Source organism: Drosophila virilis, chromosome 2 (assembly GCF_030788295.1).
Source record: "Drosophila virilis strain 15010-1051.87 chromosome 2, Dvir_AGI_RSII-ME, whole genome shotgun sequence".
Taxonomy (NCBI): Eukaryota; Metazoa; Arthropoda; class Insecta; order Diptera; family Drosophilidae; genus Drosophila; species Drosophila virilis.
This window is the reverse complement of record NC_091544.1, coordinates 1121592-1142005: the sequence shown is the minus strand read 5'-3', so window position 1 is coordinate 1142005 and position 20414 is coordinate 1121592. Positions and strand designations below refer to the sequence as shown.

At 37.5% G+C, this 20414-nt stretch overlaps 1 protein-coding gene across 3 annotated transcripts in view; it reads right to left on the bottom strand.

Annotated features, from left to right (window-relative positions):
- Positions 1–20414, bottom strand: part of aus (argus) — a 36326-nt gene that overhangs the window by 13014 nt on the left and 2898 nt on the right. Inside the window, exons 2-4 of one of the 3 annotated variants that reach the window (XM_032439140.2) lie at positions 11453–12572; positions 6443–6590; positions 3172–3413 (exon numbers count right to left, since the gene is read on the bottom strand). In XM_032439140.2, coding sequence (XP_032295031.1) covers positions 3172–3413; positions 6443–6590; positions 11453–12572 — 1510 coding nt within the window. Of the gene's footprint in view, positions 1–3171; positions 3414–5942; positions 6358–6442; positions 6591–11452; positions 12573–20414 lie in introns of those variants that run through there. The other 2 variants (XM_032439141.2, XM_032439142.2) reach the window with 2 other exon arrangements.

Below are 20414 nucleotides of genomic sequence, written 5' to 3'. Positions count from 1 at the left end.
CAGGGACAAAGAACTAGTTTAGGCTGTAAACCGAACCGAAAAACATGTCTTAATTTATGTGGAAAACAGCTTCACGAACTGTGAACCGAACCACTAAATTTTGAGTTAAGATCAATCTGAGACTACTAGAGTAGTTAGTTAAAAATATGAAAATATATATAAGCCGAGTTTATATATATTATTTTACTTATTTTACTTTTTAAGCACAAAAGCTACCCTTTTCAACCATTTAAATGAGTACAGGGTATCAGAAATAACAGCGAATGTACACGTCAAGTGTTTAATGCTCGTAGAAAGGTTTTTTTTTATTTCGGGTTTTTCCATTTTAAAATTTAAGCTACAGTTACATATATATATATATATGGACTTTGCACATATAAAGAAGATCTGGTTCTGGGTCTGGTTTTGTTTCTGGTAACAGTATTCGGAGCATTGCGTGAAGACCCATAAATAAATCATGGAAAATAAAGAAACAAATGAAATGTGTAAGTCGGAAAACGGAAAAACGGAAAACTCGCTGAACGTGCAAATAATTGGTGAACTTTAAAAAAGAAAAAAAAGGAAACTGCTTTTAAAAGCGGAGCTTTAAATGGTTTTTCATATATCGAATTTTTTGTATATGCTGTATGCAATAAATAAAATACATATTTATGTACTCATACTTTCAGAATTTTCTTCTTTTTTTTTTTGTGAGATGAGCGAATGAAATTTACAGTGAAAGAGAGCTGTGTGTATGTGTGAGTGTTGGTGTGTGTGTGTGTGTGTGTGTGTGTGTGTGTGTGTGCGTGTGTGTGGATTGATAATAACTAGCTCGAAATTGCAGGTGAAAACCGAGCTATACGCTTACGCATGGACAGCATAATAAATGTTACAAAAGGTGCCTCTGTGGCTGGATATATAATAAATAAATGTCTATGGAAATCGGGTGCTGGGCATTTTCGTATTTGTATGAATTTAGATGAGTTTTATTTACAAATGAGTCGAAGCGACGCGGCCCAACAACATAGAGTTTGCCTTTTTTTTTTTTTTTTGAGGCGCGGGGCGGGGAGTTTACGTATAAAGCTCTATGTACGAGTAAATACAAAATATATATGAGTTAGAAGGTGCGTATGTACAATAACTAGACAAATTGTAACGCCTTAATTTTACAACAATTTCTGCATGTGACGGCCTTTAAAATATATGTATATTTTACAAAAACAATTTTCAAATGCAAATTTCAAAAATCCAATCAAATCAGAAAACTTTCTTTTATTTTTTTTTTTGTTTGCTATGTGTGCAATTTGATTTTTTAATATTATCTATAGTTTCCGTTTTTTTTTTATTTGCGAATTAAACTGTACAAAGCACACCAAAATACAAACACACACACACACGCACACACACAACAGAAAACAGAAAAAGAACAAGGTGTTAATTGTAGTTGGAGTATTCACAGTTAGTTGCCTGCAAAGCTGTATAAAGTAGAATTGGGCAAGCTAAACTCTCCACTCTCTACTCTACACCTACACAGGCCAGGCCCTTGTCTAGCTGCTGTAGACTTGCAAAGTCAGTGTTGGAAAATACACCCCTGTCCTGTTGCTTAGCACTGTTACGAAAAATACCAAATCTCTACAAGTTGCAAATGTAAACAAATCAAATGTGAAGTAGAAAATATTAAACTCTACATAGAGCCGTTCGCATTGAATCAAAGTGCAGCTTTGCTGGAAACTGTGAATACCCTATATATTTTGTATATATCTGAAATCTGAATCGAAAGCCATTTGTTTGGGTGTATGTGGTTGTTGTTGTTGTTGTTGTTGCTGTTTAGTTATTGCTGTTGTTTTAGTTGGGGAGTTGTTTAAAAATATTGAATTAAAGTAACAAAATATACATATCATATAAATATTGAATAGAGTTTGCAAATATATATAGATATATGTATATGTAAATGTTTTGTTAAAAAATATATTCGGAACAAACAATTCAATTGTTTAAGAAAATGGTTTTTATATATATTTACACGATTTTTGTTTTCATTAGTTCTTGTTTTTGTTTTTAATATAATTATTTACAGTTAAAGTCGAACTGAAAGAAATGAAATCAAGAACCAAGCAAAAATAAAAACGAAAACTTAAGTTTCTTTTGTTAAACTAAAATTTGGTTATAGTTTTCTTAAAATTCATTGCGGGCGGTTTTTCGGATTTTGACTTTAAAGCTGACGTGTTTGATTTTCATTTCTTTAGTTTTGCTTTTTTCTTTTCTTTTGTTTTGTTTGGTTCTGTTGGGACGGGTTAATCTGCTAATCGCTAATACGTTCGAGAATCGCAACTAAGCTAGCTTAATTGGATTGACACTAACGATTAAATAGTTGTTGATATTGGATAGCTGTTTGTTAAAATTGTTAATTGTATCGTTTGGATAAATTGCAACGTGTGTATGTTGAGAAAAATATACAATTCGATTTTGGTTTTTTATATGTATATATATTTATACAAATATATACATATATATATTCTTTTTTTATTTGCTTTAAGTGAGTTTAGAGAGACAGATAGAGAGAGGACCCTTGCCATAAACGGGGAGAATTATTTTTGTTTTGTTTTTTGGTATTTTTTAATATAGATATATATCATTTGGTATGCAGAGTATTTTTGTTGTTGTTGAGACTATTTACAAGTTTGGTTTGGTTTGGTTTGATAATTTTTTTTTATTTTTCAAAATAACTTAAAAGTTGCTTTAGTTAAAGAATAAATTTAAGAAATTTATCAAAATTATTGAATAAATTATTAATAAACAACGTAAAAAACTCAACTTTACTTGACAAAATACTAAAAAATAAAAAAAAAAAAAGGTAGAGAATCCTTCAAGTTTATGTGTTCTTTTTTCTTCTTCTTCTTGTTTTTGTCAGCCTTTCGAATGCAAAAAAAAACTTTTGTATTTTTGTTTTGTGACCAAAACAAAACCAAAATGGGATCAAAATTAGGAGTAAAAGTAAAAGAGTTCAAGAGTGAATATGCGATTAAATTATAATGATATGTTAGTTATGTTGGATCGAGAATCGAAATGTTAAGAGGTGGAAAAAAAAAACTGGTATTTTGAGATAGCGAGTTAAGAGAATAGAGTTTTTTTTGTATTTGGTTTTCTTTTCTTAAGTTTAGAATAATAAAAAAGTATAAAGTTAATGCTTACAATCATTCATATCGTCATTGGATCTCATTATGTACTGATCCGATGATGATAGTCTTGAATGCCCGTTCGTATTGGGATGAGCTCCCCCCCTATGATCACTTTGTTTATTAGAGCTACGCATCGCCAGTGCAGATGGATTCGACTGATGCATATACATACTATCACCTTCGCACTCACTTTCTTTATACTGGAGCACATTCTTATGCTTCTCATAGATAACCAGGCAACGATGACATCCTTTCCTAAAAAAAGTTTTTGGTTGCAACGAGAAGTTTTTGTATTGTGTTTGTATTCTTAGGATTTGTAGTTTATATATGTTATATATAAGTTTGTTTGTGTTTTGTTTTGTTTTTGTTTCTCTTTTATCTTTTATCTGGACTGTTGTTGTTTTTTTTTTTTATTTTTTATGGTGTTGGACTGTAAAGTATGGTGTTGGCAAAAGTTTTCGCAGTAGACACTTGAATGTAAAAACCAAATGCGTTTAGTATACTTAAATCAGGGCTTCTTAATTTTAATTTTTTGTTCGTTATTTTTATATTTATATGAATGAAATGTTTTTTTGTGCAAAACGCAGCAGGAAACATCCGGCTACATTCAAAACCCCATGATTTATCGCAGAAATTGAGTTTTCTTCTTCGATTCCCCAAAACAAACTGAGTTAACATGTCGAGCTGTTAAACTATCGATTTTTAATGAGTCGATATGTTCGATAGTTTCGATATGTATCGATAGCATCGCAGCTTTTAAGTCGAAAAAGTAGGAATACACTTTATTTAATCCACATCCAAAAATATTTAGGAAAAAAAGGATTTATATGATATATCTGAAATCTGGAAGATTCATGTCTTTGCTCTCAAGACATCTCTCCAATCAGGAGTGTATAGAAAGATATTTAACCGATTTATCGATAGTCCATTCGATAGTTTAGCTGCTCTACACGTAGCACAGTCTTCTATGTATGTTTGTGTACCAAAAATGGATGCTGTTTGGTTATATAAGTGTGTGTTTTTTTTTTATCAAAAAGACAACCCAGTTTGATGTGGGCTAGTTTTCAATTGGAAGCTAGATATTTCGTTATATTGTTGAAAACAAAAAATGATTATACAAAACGAACTGAAAGGACGTACACTTAATAACTGAATAGTTTAACCAAAATATATGTTGTTGAAAAGTGATGTTAAACAATTGGTAAAAATTGTAATTGAACACATTTTTCAAAATCAAAATATAGATGTTTTGGTTTTTTTTTTTATTCTTTTTCAGAGGTTAGGCAAAATGTGGGGGCTTTTGTTAGTTTCCTAGTTGGTAAATGGCACATACGATCATATGTAGTACGATACTTAAACTGTATTTGGTTATTATTATTTTTTTTTTGTTCAATATATTACGATAAATATTAATGAGATGAAAAAATAATTGGAGTACACGACAAGAATACTTACAAAAAAAATTGAGTAAAAATGTTCGTTTTAAAGAAGTTACAAAAAGACAAACAGATGTTAATTGGTTAACATCTTTTTGGATTTGTCTTTTGTGTTTTTTTTTTTTTTGCAAAAAGCTTTAAAGAGTTGAGTTTAAACAAAAATTTAGACACATTTCAGCTACAACCAAAAATTTGCAAGACTTTGTTGCTTAGTTAGATTTCTTAGAAATATATTTATGTAATAATAGTATATTTAATTGGAAACATGGCAAAACACAAAAACCAAAAAATCATGAGTATATAGCAGCCCATAATTATAGCTTATTTTTTTTTATAGTTTTTTTTGCTCTTTTATAAAAAACATTCAAAACAGAAAGGTTTTTGAATTATGGTACAAAAAGCAAAGTTCTTAAGTTTAGTACTACAACAAAAAATAAAAACTAGATGCAGAGCAGAGTTTAGGTGCCTGTCGGCACCTTTGAACCTATAAAAATAGTTTTCAAATTTAGTTTAACTTTAGAACATTTATAAGTACACAAAAAAAAAACGTTTATATATATATATATATATATATGTTTGGGTAGATTGGCTAGCTTCAGAGTTTCGGTACTTGGCTGGGCCTGTTGTCGAACATTGAAATTAACTCTCACACAGAGACAGGGGCAGGGTAGAGAGGAAGTAGGGACAAACTCGTTTCGTAGGCAAAGTTAGGAGCAGATGTCTGACAAGAGCGTCGACACGACAGGTTTTTTAGCCTAGCATCTGACTATGTCTCCGTGTCTCGATGTCAAATGCCTCTGTGTGAGAGCAACTGGCGCCCAGTTGTTGGGCAATGTTGCTGCGTTTTAAGTTCTTACTGCTGCTGCTACACTCAGAGAAAAAGGGATGTAGTTAATTGTGCCACAAGTGGCTAGGAATTTGTTCTTTAAAATTCAAATATATTACTCTCATTTTATTGTTTGCTAAGCAAATAATTACCAAGATAAGCTTGGTTTATGCTAAACATACTTGAAACAAGTTATCTTATACTTGAAATAAGTCTAAAAAGTCTTTATTTGCGTGTTCAACACAAAATTATTAAGAATTAAAGCTTGGTTAACGCTCAAAATACTTGAAACGAGCAAATTCATACTTAAAATAAGTCCAATGCTCAAAATACTTGAAACAAGTTCTTTTATACTTGAAATAAGTCCGCGAGCTTATGAAAAGAAGTACATAAAGTTAAATTGTTTAAATTGTCTAAATTTCATTAAATAGTTGTTTTACATCAATCAAGATAAGGATTAAATTAAGCAGGAAATCAATTAAAGAATTTCCGAAATTCAGTAATGTAATCTAAAAAAATATAGGTGATTTTTTAATTTTGTAAATTTAAATATGAACTTTATTGTGGTTTCTCTGAGTGTAATGCTACTGCTGCTGCCTGTGCTTGGGTCTTACCTTAGTCTGCCGTTCAACAGCCGACAAAACGAAACTTTATTCAATTATAGCCACTTGGCGCACACTCAAAAGTCAAATGGTTCAAAATGTACCAGAAAAAAAAAAAACGTAACATAACATAACCTACAAACAGGAAACACAAAAAAGGGGGAAGTACAAGTACAAGTACTTTTGACGCCTGTTCTGCTTTATCTTCTACTTCATCTGCTGCTTCTGCTTCTTCATTTTCTATTATCATCTTCTTTAATATCTTGTTTAACTTCTTCTTGAACATCATCATCATGTTGCTTGACTTTTCTTTTGTTTCTTTTCTTTTCTTCAATCTATTTGCCAGCCAATGTTGAGGCGCGTTTTTCGAGTGGAGTTGTTAGCATATTTTTATCAGAGACTGTATTGATTGGTACTTACTCATCGACTATCAGATATTTGTTACCATCTGATGCCGCACACCTGCCGCGGTAGCTGAACTGTGAGCCCTTGATGTGTATGGATTGCTGATAGCCAGATAGGAACCAGGAGCCCTCCCAGCGTGCCGGAAACGTGCAATTTGTGGGCGCTGCAAGGCGAAAAAATATACAATTTATTAATAAACAAAAAGGCAAACGGGCGGGCAAATAAATTATTAATATACATTTTAATAGCCAAATAAGTGAGCTATATTTGAATTAAACAACAATTGCCAGTGTGTGAATGTGTGTGTGTATGTGTGTGTGCTTGTGTTGGGTGTGAGTAGCAGCATGTGACCTCAATTGTGGTTCATTGTTCATTTAACGACACCAGCAACAAGAAGAGGAAGATGCTGCATAAAAGAGCAGCTCCCCAAAATGTTTCAATAATAATCAAGTCAGAGAATTATGGTCGAACGAAACCGAATGCGAAATACGCTAACAGTGTTCTATAATGATCTCAAAACAGTGTTGGAAAAGAGAGTTTTAAGTTTCAATAATAATCAAGTCAGAGAGTTCCAGTCGAACGAATCCGAAATACGCGTTCAGTATTATGTAAGGAGCTAAAAACAAAAGAAAGGTGCTAGAAAGAAAAAAAAAGAGCTAAAAACAGTGTTGGAAATCAGCCTTTTAAATCGTGGGACAAAACTATCGCGCTAAAATCAACTGAAAGAAATGAATTTGTACTGCAGCCACGTATAATTCAAAGTTAATTGGAGGATATTCAAGAAATATATAGACTCTATCTTCAAACTGAAACGCATATACCCATTCGTCACGTTGTGCACAGGGTATATCCACAAAGTTCATTATTGTACCTAACCATTGTTCACTTTCTTCGTTTGCTCTTCTAATTGTATTGTCAATTTTTATGCCAAGATTTGTGGCTTTTTAATTTATAAATTGTTTCAATTATTATTATTATGATTGTATTTAAGTGCGTGCGCATAAGTGTCAGCTTGTAAGTGCCCAAGTGTGTGTCTGTGTGCGTTTGTGTGTGTCTAAGAGACCAAAAATTTACGACCCTCCGCTGGCGCAGGGTCGCATAAATAAGTTGAACAAGCAGCAAAACCAGAAAACGGCTCGTAATAATAATAATGTCGCACACATACACACACACACAAAACTACCGAAATGGCAATTGTGAATATTAAAAAAAAAAAAAAGAGTATAAGAGTATATAGCATAAAGCATAGAGTATAAGGCAAAGAAAACGAACCGTTAGCTAAAGGCATGCCGCACACACACACACACACACACACGCACAACGGCAGCTAAAAGGGGCTGAGCAAAAACAATAAGTATAACCAATGCAATACATATATGCACACATACACGCACGACTAGAAAATGGTAAAACCACCCTGCTTTATGCCTGTTGGCTTAAGGGTGGGCAGGGTCGGTTCGGGCTGTGCCCGAAAAAGCCGAAGCCGAGCGCTCTACGCATTCAAATGTACAAAAGTCGCAGTCAGCAGAAGCAGAGACGAATGTGCGCACGAATTGACGCACACAAACAAGCACACACACACACTCAAACACACACACACACAGCGCAGCTATACACATTTTATTTTATTATTCCTTTCCTCTCCTTTCCTTTCCTTTCTTTTATTTTACTTTACTTTACTGTATTTTATTTTATTTCATTTTGCTTTATTTTTTTTCTGCTTTTGTTCTTTCTGTTATTTTTTTTTTTTTTTTTGAATTTTTTTTTGCTTCTCATTTTCATTTTGTTGTTTTCGACATTTGTGGCAAACAAAAGGTGCTCCTGCGCAGGATCAGCGAATCGCTGTGAACTCTGAGCCGCATTGAGCCCACCCCCCCTCACTTCCTTCCAGGTCCGCCCTGTTCCATTGTCCAATGACTTGTACATTTGTTCAGCTACCGATGCTGTTGTTGCGGTAGCTGTCATAATGTGCGCCCCCCCCCCCCCACCGCTACCTCCCACTCGCTGCTCCCCTGACCACTTTACCCCTACGCACAGTGGGCGTGTATAAAGTGTAGCATACTTTGCAGGGCAGCCCCAAAGCGCGCGACGGATTGTAATTGTTTCGCCAATTTCAAGTGCCGTGCATAATGCCCCAACATGATTCAATACTCTCCGCCTGAGTGGCCCAAAAAGCAGCAACAGCAACATCAGCAAAAAACAACAACAATAGCAGCAGCTACCCCCAAATTTTAGCTGCAGGATAAATCCAACAAAACTACACGCTAAAAGCAAATACGCCAGAAATAAACGCAACGGACGGAAGGACAGACGGACGGACGGAGAGACAGACAAGCGTGCAAATACGTATGGACAGTTCGAAATGACGGGCTTTACACACACACACACACAAATACACTCTCGCACACACACAAATACACTCTCACACACATACACTCTACCAAACATAGCAGAAAAAAAATGTACTTTTTTCTGGCATGTTTCGTGTGGATTAGTGTGGCTCAAGAACGCCTAGCCGAGTGGATTGGGTTGGGTGGAAAAAAAGGGGAAACACGGGCAGCGAAAGGGAAATATTTAAGCAACTCGAAAGAGTTGCGTTTGGCATTTTGTTCTTATCAACTGACAGTAATCGCTGGCATTAACATCGTATCGTATCGCAGCCGAAAACCCTTATCAGACTATATTTGGCACTGACTGGCATTGCGCGCTTTTTACGAGTTTAATTTAAAAAAAAACAAAAAGAAGGAAAAAGGTTGCAGCATGAGACTATTAAATACGAATAAGCCGGAGAGAACAGTTATGGGTAGATATTGCAAATGTAAAGTATGTTGTCTGTACGTTTTCGCATAAGAAACCACAATTTTCACATTTGCAAAAGATGTTGGTCTTCGCCCCGAGTTAATCGTGTCTTTGCGATGATTTATCGAATTTCGTATCGATGTTATGGAAAATAAATTAAAGATTCCTTTAAATGGAGGCTTTATTTTTTGACCTTTGAATGGAAAACTTTCCGTCGATTTGCTAAATCAAATCAAACCAATCAGCTGTTTCCCACAACTGACACTTGCTAATGGAATCGCCGAGTGTAAAGTTTGTAAATGTAGAAAATGTTGAGCACAGTGGAATTAAGCTATTATAGACTTGTCATACAATTTGAATTATTAGCTCACCGAAAAGAAAAAGGAAAAAACTACTTTTATGGAATTCATAACTTTTAGTCTCTCACATCATAATGATGGGCACTTTCTAAGGAGACCTTCAACCGGTTGTCAAGCATGTGTGCACTTATCTCAACGACTGTATCTAGATCTGGTTGTTTAATGACAGCTTTAACGCGCTAACAGCTCCTTAACCCAATTAAAACGCCCCTCCCTATAACAGCCTGCACCTTGTGGTGGGTGTGGACACATTAAGTGCTTGCTGGAGAGTGTGTTCTATCAGGGCGCAATGCTGGACCACCCTTATTGACGGGACAATGACTACGCAGCACACACACAGCACACACACAGCACACACACACAACACACACACACACAACACACACACACACGCACACTCAAGTGTAGCTCAAAGAGCATGACGCTTCGTTTTAGACTCATTTGCGTTTGCATTTGGAATTTGGACTTTCGTTTCGGTTTGGTTAGCGAGCCGGGCAGAGGGTGCCCGGGAGGGGTGGGCAGGGCGCCCCGAAAATGCTTTTGTCTAACTTGAGTGAATTATGGTCAGCGGTCGGTGGTCGGACGAATGGATGAACGAACGGACGGACAGACGGCAGTTGCTGACTGTTTGTTTCGGGCAATTTCCGTACAATTTGCCATTTGCTGTTGTTTTCTTATTGTTTTTTAATACCCTGTACCCATTGAAAATGAAAGAAAAAAGGTTATGCTATAGTTAATACTGATCGTTTTGCCAAAAATCAGTTATCATATTTTAGCATAGTTTTAAGATTGTAAGAGCTGGAGATGCGATAGCTAAAATACGTAAAGACCTTAAGCAGCTGAAGGGCATGTGTTCCATTTAAATATTAAGAGCTTTCGCTGAGAATATTCCAAACACTACTAACAAAATAAAAATAAATAAATAAAAAAATAAATAAAAATTACAGGGTATCTGCAAGTCGCTCAGGCGCAACTAAAACACTTTTACTTGCGTTTTGGTTGGTTTTCGGGGCAAAATTCGCTCATGGAGAAACAGTTGAAACGCATTTTACGAGCACGCAGATCTGTGGTCACAAACTACTTATGGATTCAATTGAGCATGACCAGGGAGAGGAGCGCAGATGGAAGCGAAGGCAATGGCGGAGGCGTCGGCGTCGGGGTAGGGGTACGCGTTGGGCGTCAGACAGACAGCAGCTGACGCTCTTCATAGCCCACTAAAAATTATGCTCAAAATTAAATGAAATGTTTGTTGTCGTTAAAGGGAGACGGGGGCATGGCCACTTGCAAGGGGATTAGAAAGGAGAGGGGGTGGGGGGAGGAAGGAGGGGGAGGGGGAGGGGGTGGTCTCCATCTTGGCGCAAGTCAAATTATAAATTCTTATCATAACGCTACTTAACGGCATGCGTTACGCGCATACTCTTCATCTAGACTCCTAGTCCACTTGATGTACCCTGTAAAAATATAGTGTAGGGCATATTTTTGTAGCTGGAGAGCTAACGACTTTGAATTTGAGAAAGACATAAGTTTATCGGCCTTTTCTCACTGTCCTTAACATTGAACTAAAGCCTAGAGCTGGATACAAAAAGATTACCCTGTATACTCCCTCAGCTTACCCCTATTTTTCCTATGCTGCGCTCTTGTCAAACAGATTTCAATAATAATATCTTTAAGCTACTTCAGTTAAATCGTTGACAACTTAATTAAATAATAATATTCACGTGTGCAATAAATAAAACTTGACTAAAATAATGTGCTGATATTAAGCGTCAATCAATCAAGCGCAGCCTTTCCTCAGTTGCCACTTAAAGAAAATGTTTTTACAGGATATCACTGAGTGAGGCACTCTCCGTCTCTACTTGCTACTCACCATCTTGACGACCGCCCCAGCCGCTAACGGACGTGGCCAGCAGCAGCGTCAGCAACAGCGCTCCGAGCCAACTTTTTGTCGACGTCATGCTGTTGCTGCCGCAGCTCGTTGCCAGCCTGGTGATTGGCTCCAGCTGCCCGAACCTGCCCCAGCTCCTGCTTCTGCTCCTTTCTAATATTGTTGTTGTTGTTGTTGTCGTTGTGTTCGTTGTTTGCGTTGTCGCATTGGCGGCGGAGTTGTTGGCGTCTTGGCTGCTTCTGTTGTTGTTGCACAGTTGCCGCCGCAGCAGCTGCTGCCACAATTTTAGCCACGTAATGTTAGGAAGTTGATACCACTCCTCCACCTGCTCCTTCTCCTGCTCTTGCTCCTTCTGCTGCTTTAGACGTTCCAGCGCACTAATATCACCGTTGTAGTTAAAGCACCTACATTCATCTTCATCGCCAAGACCATGCACCTCCTCCTCCTCCTCCTCCTCCTCCTCCTCCTCCTCCTCCTCCTCCTCCTCCTCCTCCTCCTCCTTCTTCTCGTCCTGGCCACTTGTGGCCAAAGCCCTTGTCGTTGTTTGCGAACTATTTGTTGCAGCTCCTTCTGCGGCTTCTCCTTCTGCTGCATTGCTGATTGGTTTTATTGTATGTCGTTCACGTCGCTGGCGCCGCACAATCGCCAGGCATTCCAAGACGTGGCTGCTGCCGCGGCTGCTGCCACCTACAACAATTGGCATAACTAATTGCGTTGCCTGTCTGAGATCGTTGCAGCTATGCGCCAGTGCGTCCTCATCCGCGCTTAACTGAATATCACGCTGCAGGAATTTCCAGCCAGTCGCTGGCGAGCATGTGGCTGTGGCTGAGACTGTGCCCGCTGCTGTCAGCGTCGGCGCTGCGGCATGTTTATCATAATTTTTATGTCGCCGACTACAGCAACAACAACAGCAGCTGCTGCTGGCCGCAGGCACATGTCCACATGGCTGGCAGAAAGGCGGTAAATAGATTAACGACGTGGCTCTGGCTCTCGCCTTGGACGTGGCCATAGTCCTGCTCCTGCTTGTGCTCGTTCTCGTCCTGACTGCGGCCGCCTGCTGCATCTGCTGCTCCTTCTCCTCCTCCAGCTGCTGCTGCGTATTCTGCGTGGGGTGCAAAAGACAAGAGTGGAATATTTGATGATTATTTTATACATAAAGAAATACATTTACATATATTGTAAATGGCATATACGAGCTGTATAAAGGCAAGTAAATATGATATAAGGTGCCGCATTTGAATTTAAAACATGATGCATAACCTAGCTGCAGCGAGTCGACGATTAAATACACTTGTAGACACAAGGCTTACGAACCTACAAATATGAGAAAAATGGCTATCAAATATATCCTAATAGACAAATAATTTTTCATACAATTAATTTTCGACAGATCTTTTCTATGGCAGCTATATGATATAGTGGTCCGATCCATTCGGTTCCGACATATGCACTGCGTTCAACAGCAACGGAAGGAAGGACGGACAGACATGCTTTTATCAAATCAGCTGTTGATACTGTTCAAGAATATTTATACTTTAGGGTGTCGAAGATGTCTCCTTTTATGCATTACACATTTCCAGACAAATGAATAATACCCTCTGGAAGGTTATAAAAAGGATCTATAGCACATTTCACGAAGATAGTCTATGCATATCAACAGACGTGACAGAGAGCCTATCATAGCTATCATGACTCGACTGTCGATAAAGATATATATATTTATTATATACATATATATTATACTCTGTATGATTGCTGCTGGCTTCATCAATTTGTTGCACATTTTGTTGGCAAAATGAAGATGCCCTCTATGAGAAAGTATAATAAAGCGCCACCGCAGCGCTATTGTTGCCGTCGCCAGCACCCCCTCCCCCTCATCTCACACACACACACAAGTATATATTTACATACCATATATACACATGGATAATCCCAAGAAAATTCATTGTTCAACAATCCACACGCACAGCCTAAGCTCGAGAGCGGTTGGGGGAATTGCAGTTGCCCACAGAAATAAAACTTCCTCGACGGCGCATTAAAAAGCAATAAAAATAAAAATAAATATGTGCTCTGGGAAACCAAACACTCCGATCCAAATAAAATGTCCAATGGCGCGTAAATCAAAACTCACGCGCTATAAAAGAAAAAAAAAAACCCCCCAACACACAAAAAATTAAGACAAAATTTATAGATTTCGTATACAAATTTCTTATATCTCCGGCATTGCGTTGCCTCTTCCGTTTAATTTTTTTGTTTTCCTGCATTTAGCGCCTCCGGCCAAGGGGCAGCTGGGGGAAAGCAACAATATCGACAAAAGCAACAACAACCACTTGAGAGACTACTTCTTTTTTTTTTTGACTAAAAATTAAGTAAAGAAAAAAGTTAAGGAAAAGAAATAGGCCATACTCGACACATAAATTAAGTTTCAAAACTCTTGGCGCATAATTTGTGGCACCAACAATCGGAGAAGCAATAATCATGACTATAAAAATCATTAATTGGATGTGTTAATCGACTTTTTCACCTAGCCGAAATAGATCGCAAGACAATTAAGGCTACCAACTGATTGACAGACCGATAGACTGATTGATAAGTTTACTGAGTGACTGACTGATTTACTGATTCATTGATTGATTGACTGACGACTGAACAACTGACGGATTGCCTTATTCACTGATGGACTGACTGCTTCAGTGACTGACTTACTTACTGACTAAGTGATTGACTGACTGACTGACCAGCTGACTAATTGACTGACTGATCGACTTACTGACGGATTGACCGATTGACTGAATGAATGAATGACTGACTATCTGACTGACTGATTTACTGATTCATTGATTGATTGACTGATGACTGACTGACCGACTGATTCACTGATTGAGTGACTGACTAATTGATTGATTGACTGATGTACTGACTGATACACTGGCTGATGGACTGATTACCTGACCGACTGTGATTGACTGGTTCACTGATCGACGAACTGATTGATTGACTGACTCACTGACCAACTGACAGACTGAATGATTGACTGACTGATTGACTGACTGATTGACTGAATAATTGATATAATGACTGATTGATTAAATGACTGTTTGACTGACTGACTGATTGACTGCCTGATTAATTCACTGACTGACTGACTGATAGCAATGTTTAGTTCACACTAAGACGGTATTTTTGAGAATTCCGCCTGCACGTGTGAAATATCGAGATGAAAAGGTTACTTGAATCTAATATGCTTTTCCTTTAATAAATATTTAGCACTTTTTTAAGTGATTTTTTTTTTTTAATGGAAAAGGTCCTAAAGGAATTTCAGAATATTTAACACAACAGAGCACGCATCTATTAAAAATCTCCTAAAAGATATTTCTAATTAATATGACCAATTAGTATGTTAGAACTGAATTTAACATAAGGCAGGTTCGTCAAGGGAGGGGGGGGGGGGCTGAATGGAGGGGAGCCAGGGGGTCATATATAAGAGCATAAAAGTATGTCGGTACTTAAAAGAGCAATCGCTTCGAAAAGCTTTGAGCACATTATGCACATTAATGAGCATGTGAATGGAAGCCAACCCCCTAAGCATTGTATATGGCTGCCATAGCCGAAATCAAAAGGCCAGAAACATACACACCCTCGCTCTTCCCCCTCCTTCCCCCATCACCAAGACTTTTGACGAACTTTAGCATGCGAGAGGTACGCAGCGTATGGGAGAAGGATGGTCGGCAGAAGACATAATGCAATTTTCATGTTGTGTAAGCGCTGCTCTTAGCCCATCATCTATGCTAATTAAGTTAATTAAAAAGTACCAGCAAAGTATTTGCACTTGGCCAACTTCACGTCATAATCAAAGTTGAAGCGCATCGCATCGCACGGAAAACGAACGAAGCCCAAGTCATGTCAAATGCTCTTAAAAAGCCAGCAAAGAAAAGCCCAGAGACGACGTCAATGCTTCTGCTTCTGCTGCTGTTGATGGCTTTGTGCGAAATGGAGATGCGAGATGGAGCTAGAAATGGAGCTGGAGCTAAGAATGTCGCCGCCATTCACACTGTGAAGTGTCCACATAAAAAATAATAAAACCGAAATAAATAGAAAGAAGATGAAACCAAAAACGAGGCCAATTATAAGCCTCATCATTAATTTAAATAAAATTTAATTTCCATTGGCTGCCGCAAAAGCGCAGAAAGAAACCAATAAAAGAGTACGACTAGAAGATGCCCTGTAATATACAACTTCTTCTCTCTGCTTCACGATATTGAAAATTCATTCATTAATAACATCTGTGTCTTTGATTTGGATTTCACGAAACTTTCAGCAATTGAAGAGGAAAGGGTCGAGTCCAAGAAGAATGATATATCAATATTGATATTAATATATTAATTAATTATAATATTAATTTAATCATTTAGAAAATAATATTATTTTATGTTATATATTAGAAAATGAAAATTAAATGCCAAGAACCTAATTAGAATACAAATATCTCTAATATCATCCCCAACACATTGGATGTATTTCATTTCCCCGTCCAACCATCCGTGCCCATTTTCGCAGCCAATTTTGTCAGTGAACTTATTTGAGCCTACAACTTAGAAGGAATTTTTTAGTAGAGAAAATAGAATTCTTAAGTAACAATGAAAATAAACTTAATATATCTTACTATGTTATTAAAGAAAATACAATAAATAGGAAAGTAGATAGCGAAAAAAGTTAATAGCCTTTTTTATTATAAAGAACTGTTTACTAGAAAATAAAAAAATTAGTAGATATCATGAGGATATATTCATATATTATTATACTATATATTATAGAAAAAGGAGTCTACTCTATATACTAGAATATAGAAGATAGAATAAGAGAGAGGGAGAAAGAGAGAGAGATATTTATATACTATTATTATAGGAAAAATTTCCTACTCCATATACGTATATAATGTTTATTAGATAAAGAGATATATTTAAAAAAAAATGCCCTACTAGTAGGATCTACGTTAAGTTATATACGATAAAGAGGTAGTGATATATTATTATACGGTAATATGCTAGTTTATCGAGTGTAAGATAAATAGAATAAAGAGATACGATACGAAAAAGGCCCTACATTCTATATTTCAGCTGAAATGGGAGAGTTGTCGATCTTTTGATCGATCTTTGCATAGCAAAAAGTTGAGCTGCTTGAGAAATAAAAGATTCTGCATAATTTTTGTGGTTCTGAGATGAAGGCATTTATATAACAAGTCTATAAATATTATATATGCTTTTCGGGTACGAATATAAAGCACTTTTGCCCATTGGGTATAGGGTATAATGGAGCATAGCAGTGGGGGAGGCGGACAGACAGACAGCAGGCGGTGGCCAATAAAACATTTAGGCGGAATTATAATTTTGTTTTGTGCCTTATTTATAATTTACGTTTAAAATGTGAAACACCTGACAGCTAAAAAACGAATTTATGTTTGCATGTTTCCCATTAATTTATTTTTCCAAAGCGCAGAGGAAAATGCCAGGCGAGGCCCAGCCCAGACCCCAAAACGTTCGGCGCTGCACGAAAATGCACGGCACAGCGGGCACTGGGAAAAGCCCGTGGAAGACGCTGCCAAGGCAGAAAAATATATATATATATATTTATATATGTATATGCGCCAGGCACATTTTGCCAGCACGTTTGGACTATAAAATAGGAAGACGGCAGACACCAGTCGGAGCCGCAGTTGCAGTTGGAGCCGGAGCCGGAGACGTAGTCGCTGATGATGTTGTTGATGACATGCAGCGCCGGGGCCTGCAGACCAGACCAGACCAAAGAGCCCAAACCGACGACGACTCCTGCGAAAGTTGTCAAGTAAATATAAACGAAATATGTGGCACGGTCACATTCATGCCACGCAGCGCCATCGCCACGCCTTCTGCTCTGCATTGGCGTCTTGTGGCATTTGTTGTTGTACCCTTGCCTCGTTGGGCATTATCATTTTGCCAACAAATATGTGACGCATCTCAGAGAGCTTAAAATGTATCTATTCTTGGACAGCATCGAGAAGAAAAGGAGCCATATGCGTCTGCCTGGGTGATGATACTTGGCATAGACCCGACTTTGAGTCGCGCCTTCTTTATCATAAAAGCAGTTCCCATGAAGAATGAACAGTTTCCTTGGTTTATCAACATCCAGACAAACTCTGTCAGATATTCTATATCCCAATGGGTTTTTTTTATCAGTCAGGTGGTCAACACAGAGCCTAAACAGTTAGAACTATAAAGTTATTTATGGAGCTCTTAGATCCAAGACTCGACTTCAAAGTGGGCTAACACGATGGTCAAGTTTTGTATGAAAAACATCGAAAATGCATCCATAAAAGTCAGCTTTACAAATGTGACAGCAGATCACAGCGCTTATATCCGAAATATGTAACATTTACAAACTTCACATTCTGCGATTCCATTAGCAATCATCAGTTGTTGACAAAAGTATCGCCTTTTTAAATAAGCAGCAGATCGATTAGACTTGATTTTCATTCAAAAGTCAAATAATACGTCAAATAATAATACAAACAATATGTGAGCGTCGAACCAGCCAGTAGACAGTTACCAGTTCAAGCTCAAAAGCAATTTTTAATCTTAACACGATCTGCCTAGCTTTATGTGTTCTTTAAGGGTATTGAATATTCGGCAACTGACAAAAAATATATCGCTTCTTGTTTGTCTTATTTTATTTGCATTTTATTATTATGATTTTTCAGCCGGCCAGACGAAGGCGCAAACGAAGACACATAAAAAATATTTTTATGCAACACTTTTACGATTTCCGTCTGGCTGCGGCTGCGGTTCGCGGCTGTGACAAAAGGCTGGACCCGAAAGAACAGCTCCCAGCATCCATCTTCCATCTTGCATCTTGGCAAATGGCAGCCTCCTTCACCTGCTTTCAATTAAATGACACTTTCCCCTTCTCATTACGATTGAAATGTTGTTTGCCAACGGAGCAAGGAACTGGAAATGGGAATGGGGGGGTTGGTCTTCTCTTGGTGTTGATGTCTGACATTTGGGCGCAACGTTTCGCTCCCTTGTCTCACTTCATCAATCATTCATTTCGTTTATTTTTAGTGAAAATAATCACTTTGAGCAACATATGCGAACCGACACGAGTTTCGCATGTGTTTTCGCAAACGGGAATGGGCCATGACAAAGTGTTGCGAGATGCGGCTCGTCCAGCTTTAAGCAATTATCAAATGGACCCAGCCTGGCGAAGGACATGCTGCTATAATTTTGACTGTGAAATGACTTTATTGGTTTTTGTGGCAAATTGGGTTGGTTTCAAGGGGTGGGTCTCAAGGATCTGTGTGTGTGTGTGTGTGTGTGTGCCTGCACAAGACAAAGAGCTTGGGTTACACACGGTTAAGCTGGGGATAATAAAGTAGTAGAAACAAGCCGTACGTACCGCGCCAATTGCAGCACAAGGATCTGGCAGTCAGGTAAAAAGGAACTTAACAATAACACGAAGTTTTTCATCGGGCATGCATTTCCTATTGAGAGCAAGCAGTTGGCAACGAATGAGGGTAGCCTTTCATGAATAAGTTGTTTAATGAACGTCTAGCCTCGCATTTTTAGAGGTATCCTAATGAAACTTGACATTAATCCATCAGGCAATATGTTTAAAAAGGCCAGACTGTATCATCATAAATATGTATACATCCTATAGTTGGCGTATTGTTCGAGAACCCTTTTTTTCGTTTAAGTTTTATTAACTATTTTGCGAAGGTATACATAATTCTGCTGCAGGAACTTCAATGGAGACATCGTCAATAACATCATGAGGATGTATTTCATCTACAGAGTACATCCAAAACTTTGGATTGGAAATTCCGACAGAAATATTTCCACTGAGTTTAATATTCTGTTCTCTTTTCTATCAAGTAAAGGCTCTTTTATGACTAAGAAGGCAGTTGATGAAACCACAGATAAAGTATTCTTTCGAGTCAAAAAGTAGCTTTTTCCCATATCATCGCCTACTTTTTTGTGAGACGGCCTTTCCACTAAGTACACGCCCGTGGAAACTTGGAATCTAATCATTTTGAACTCCACTTCTACCTAAAAATATGTTTTAAGTGCATCGAATAAAACAAGTGACGAACCAAGTGTTAAAATCAATCATCCATTTCAGTCTCAAGCTGAGAATCTTGAAGCTGAGGAATAAACTTGCGTTTATTAAACCTTTAACATGCATTTGCCACCCAGGAACGTATCAAATAAATTCTCACAAAGATCTTTAAACATGATCGAATCGTAAACGAAAAATTTGCATTGAAACATTTTTCACCACTTGCGGGTGGAATTGCCTGAAACCCCGTCTTAAGAAGCATCTTCATCACTTCAAATAACTACAGTGAAAATTGCATCTTTCTAGCTCTGATCTTCAATCTCAGTTATTCATTCATTTAGTCATACAGATACATTTCGAATATCAGCTATATAGTATAATGGCAAGGAAATTCAATCTTCAACCCGCCGAAGAGTTGGGAAATCTAGATCAGTTTAATCCTGTGTCTTAATCGTATCTAGATTTAACTCGATTTTAGATCGTCCGTTTTAACTATCAAATTTCAATAGTTATTTTATTTCCCAGTTCACTTGGTTGTTGACCTCGCATAACTCATGAATTTGAACGTATCTAAAATCTTATTGCCTTTCCATTCCAAAACTGCCAACACAGTACTTTGCACAGGATATTTCCCGTATATATGACCGTCTGCATTACCCGTATAAGTTATTATTATGATTAACTGTAGTCGCAGATATCACCTTTCTCTTATCTCTATACTACATAAATTGCAAGCTATGCCTGACTGTAGACCCAATTCACAAAGATATGACCAAGATTTGCACAACACACAGAAGGAAGACCAGCTCTTTTTCCGTGAAATTACGTATATTTGTGAGCGGATCTTATCTCTATG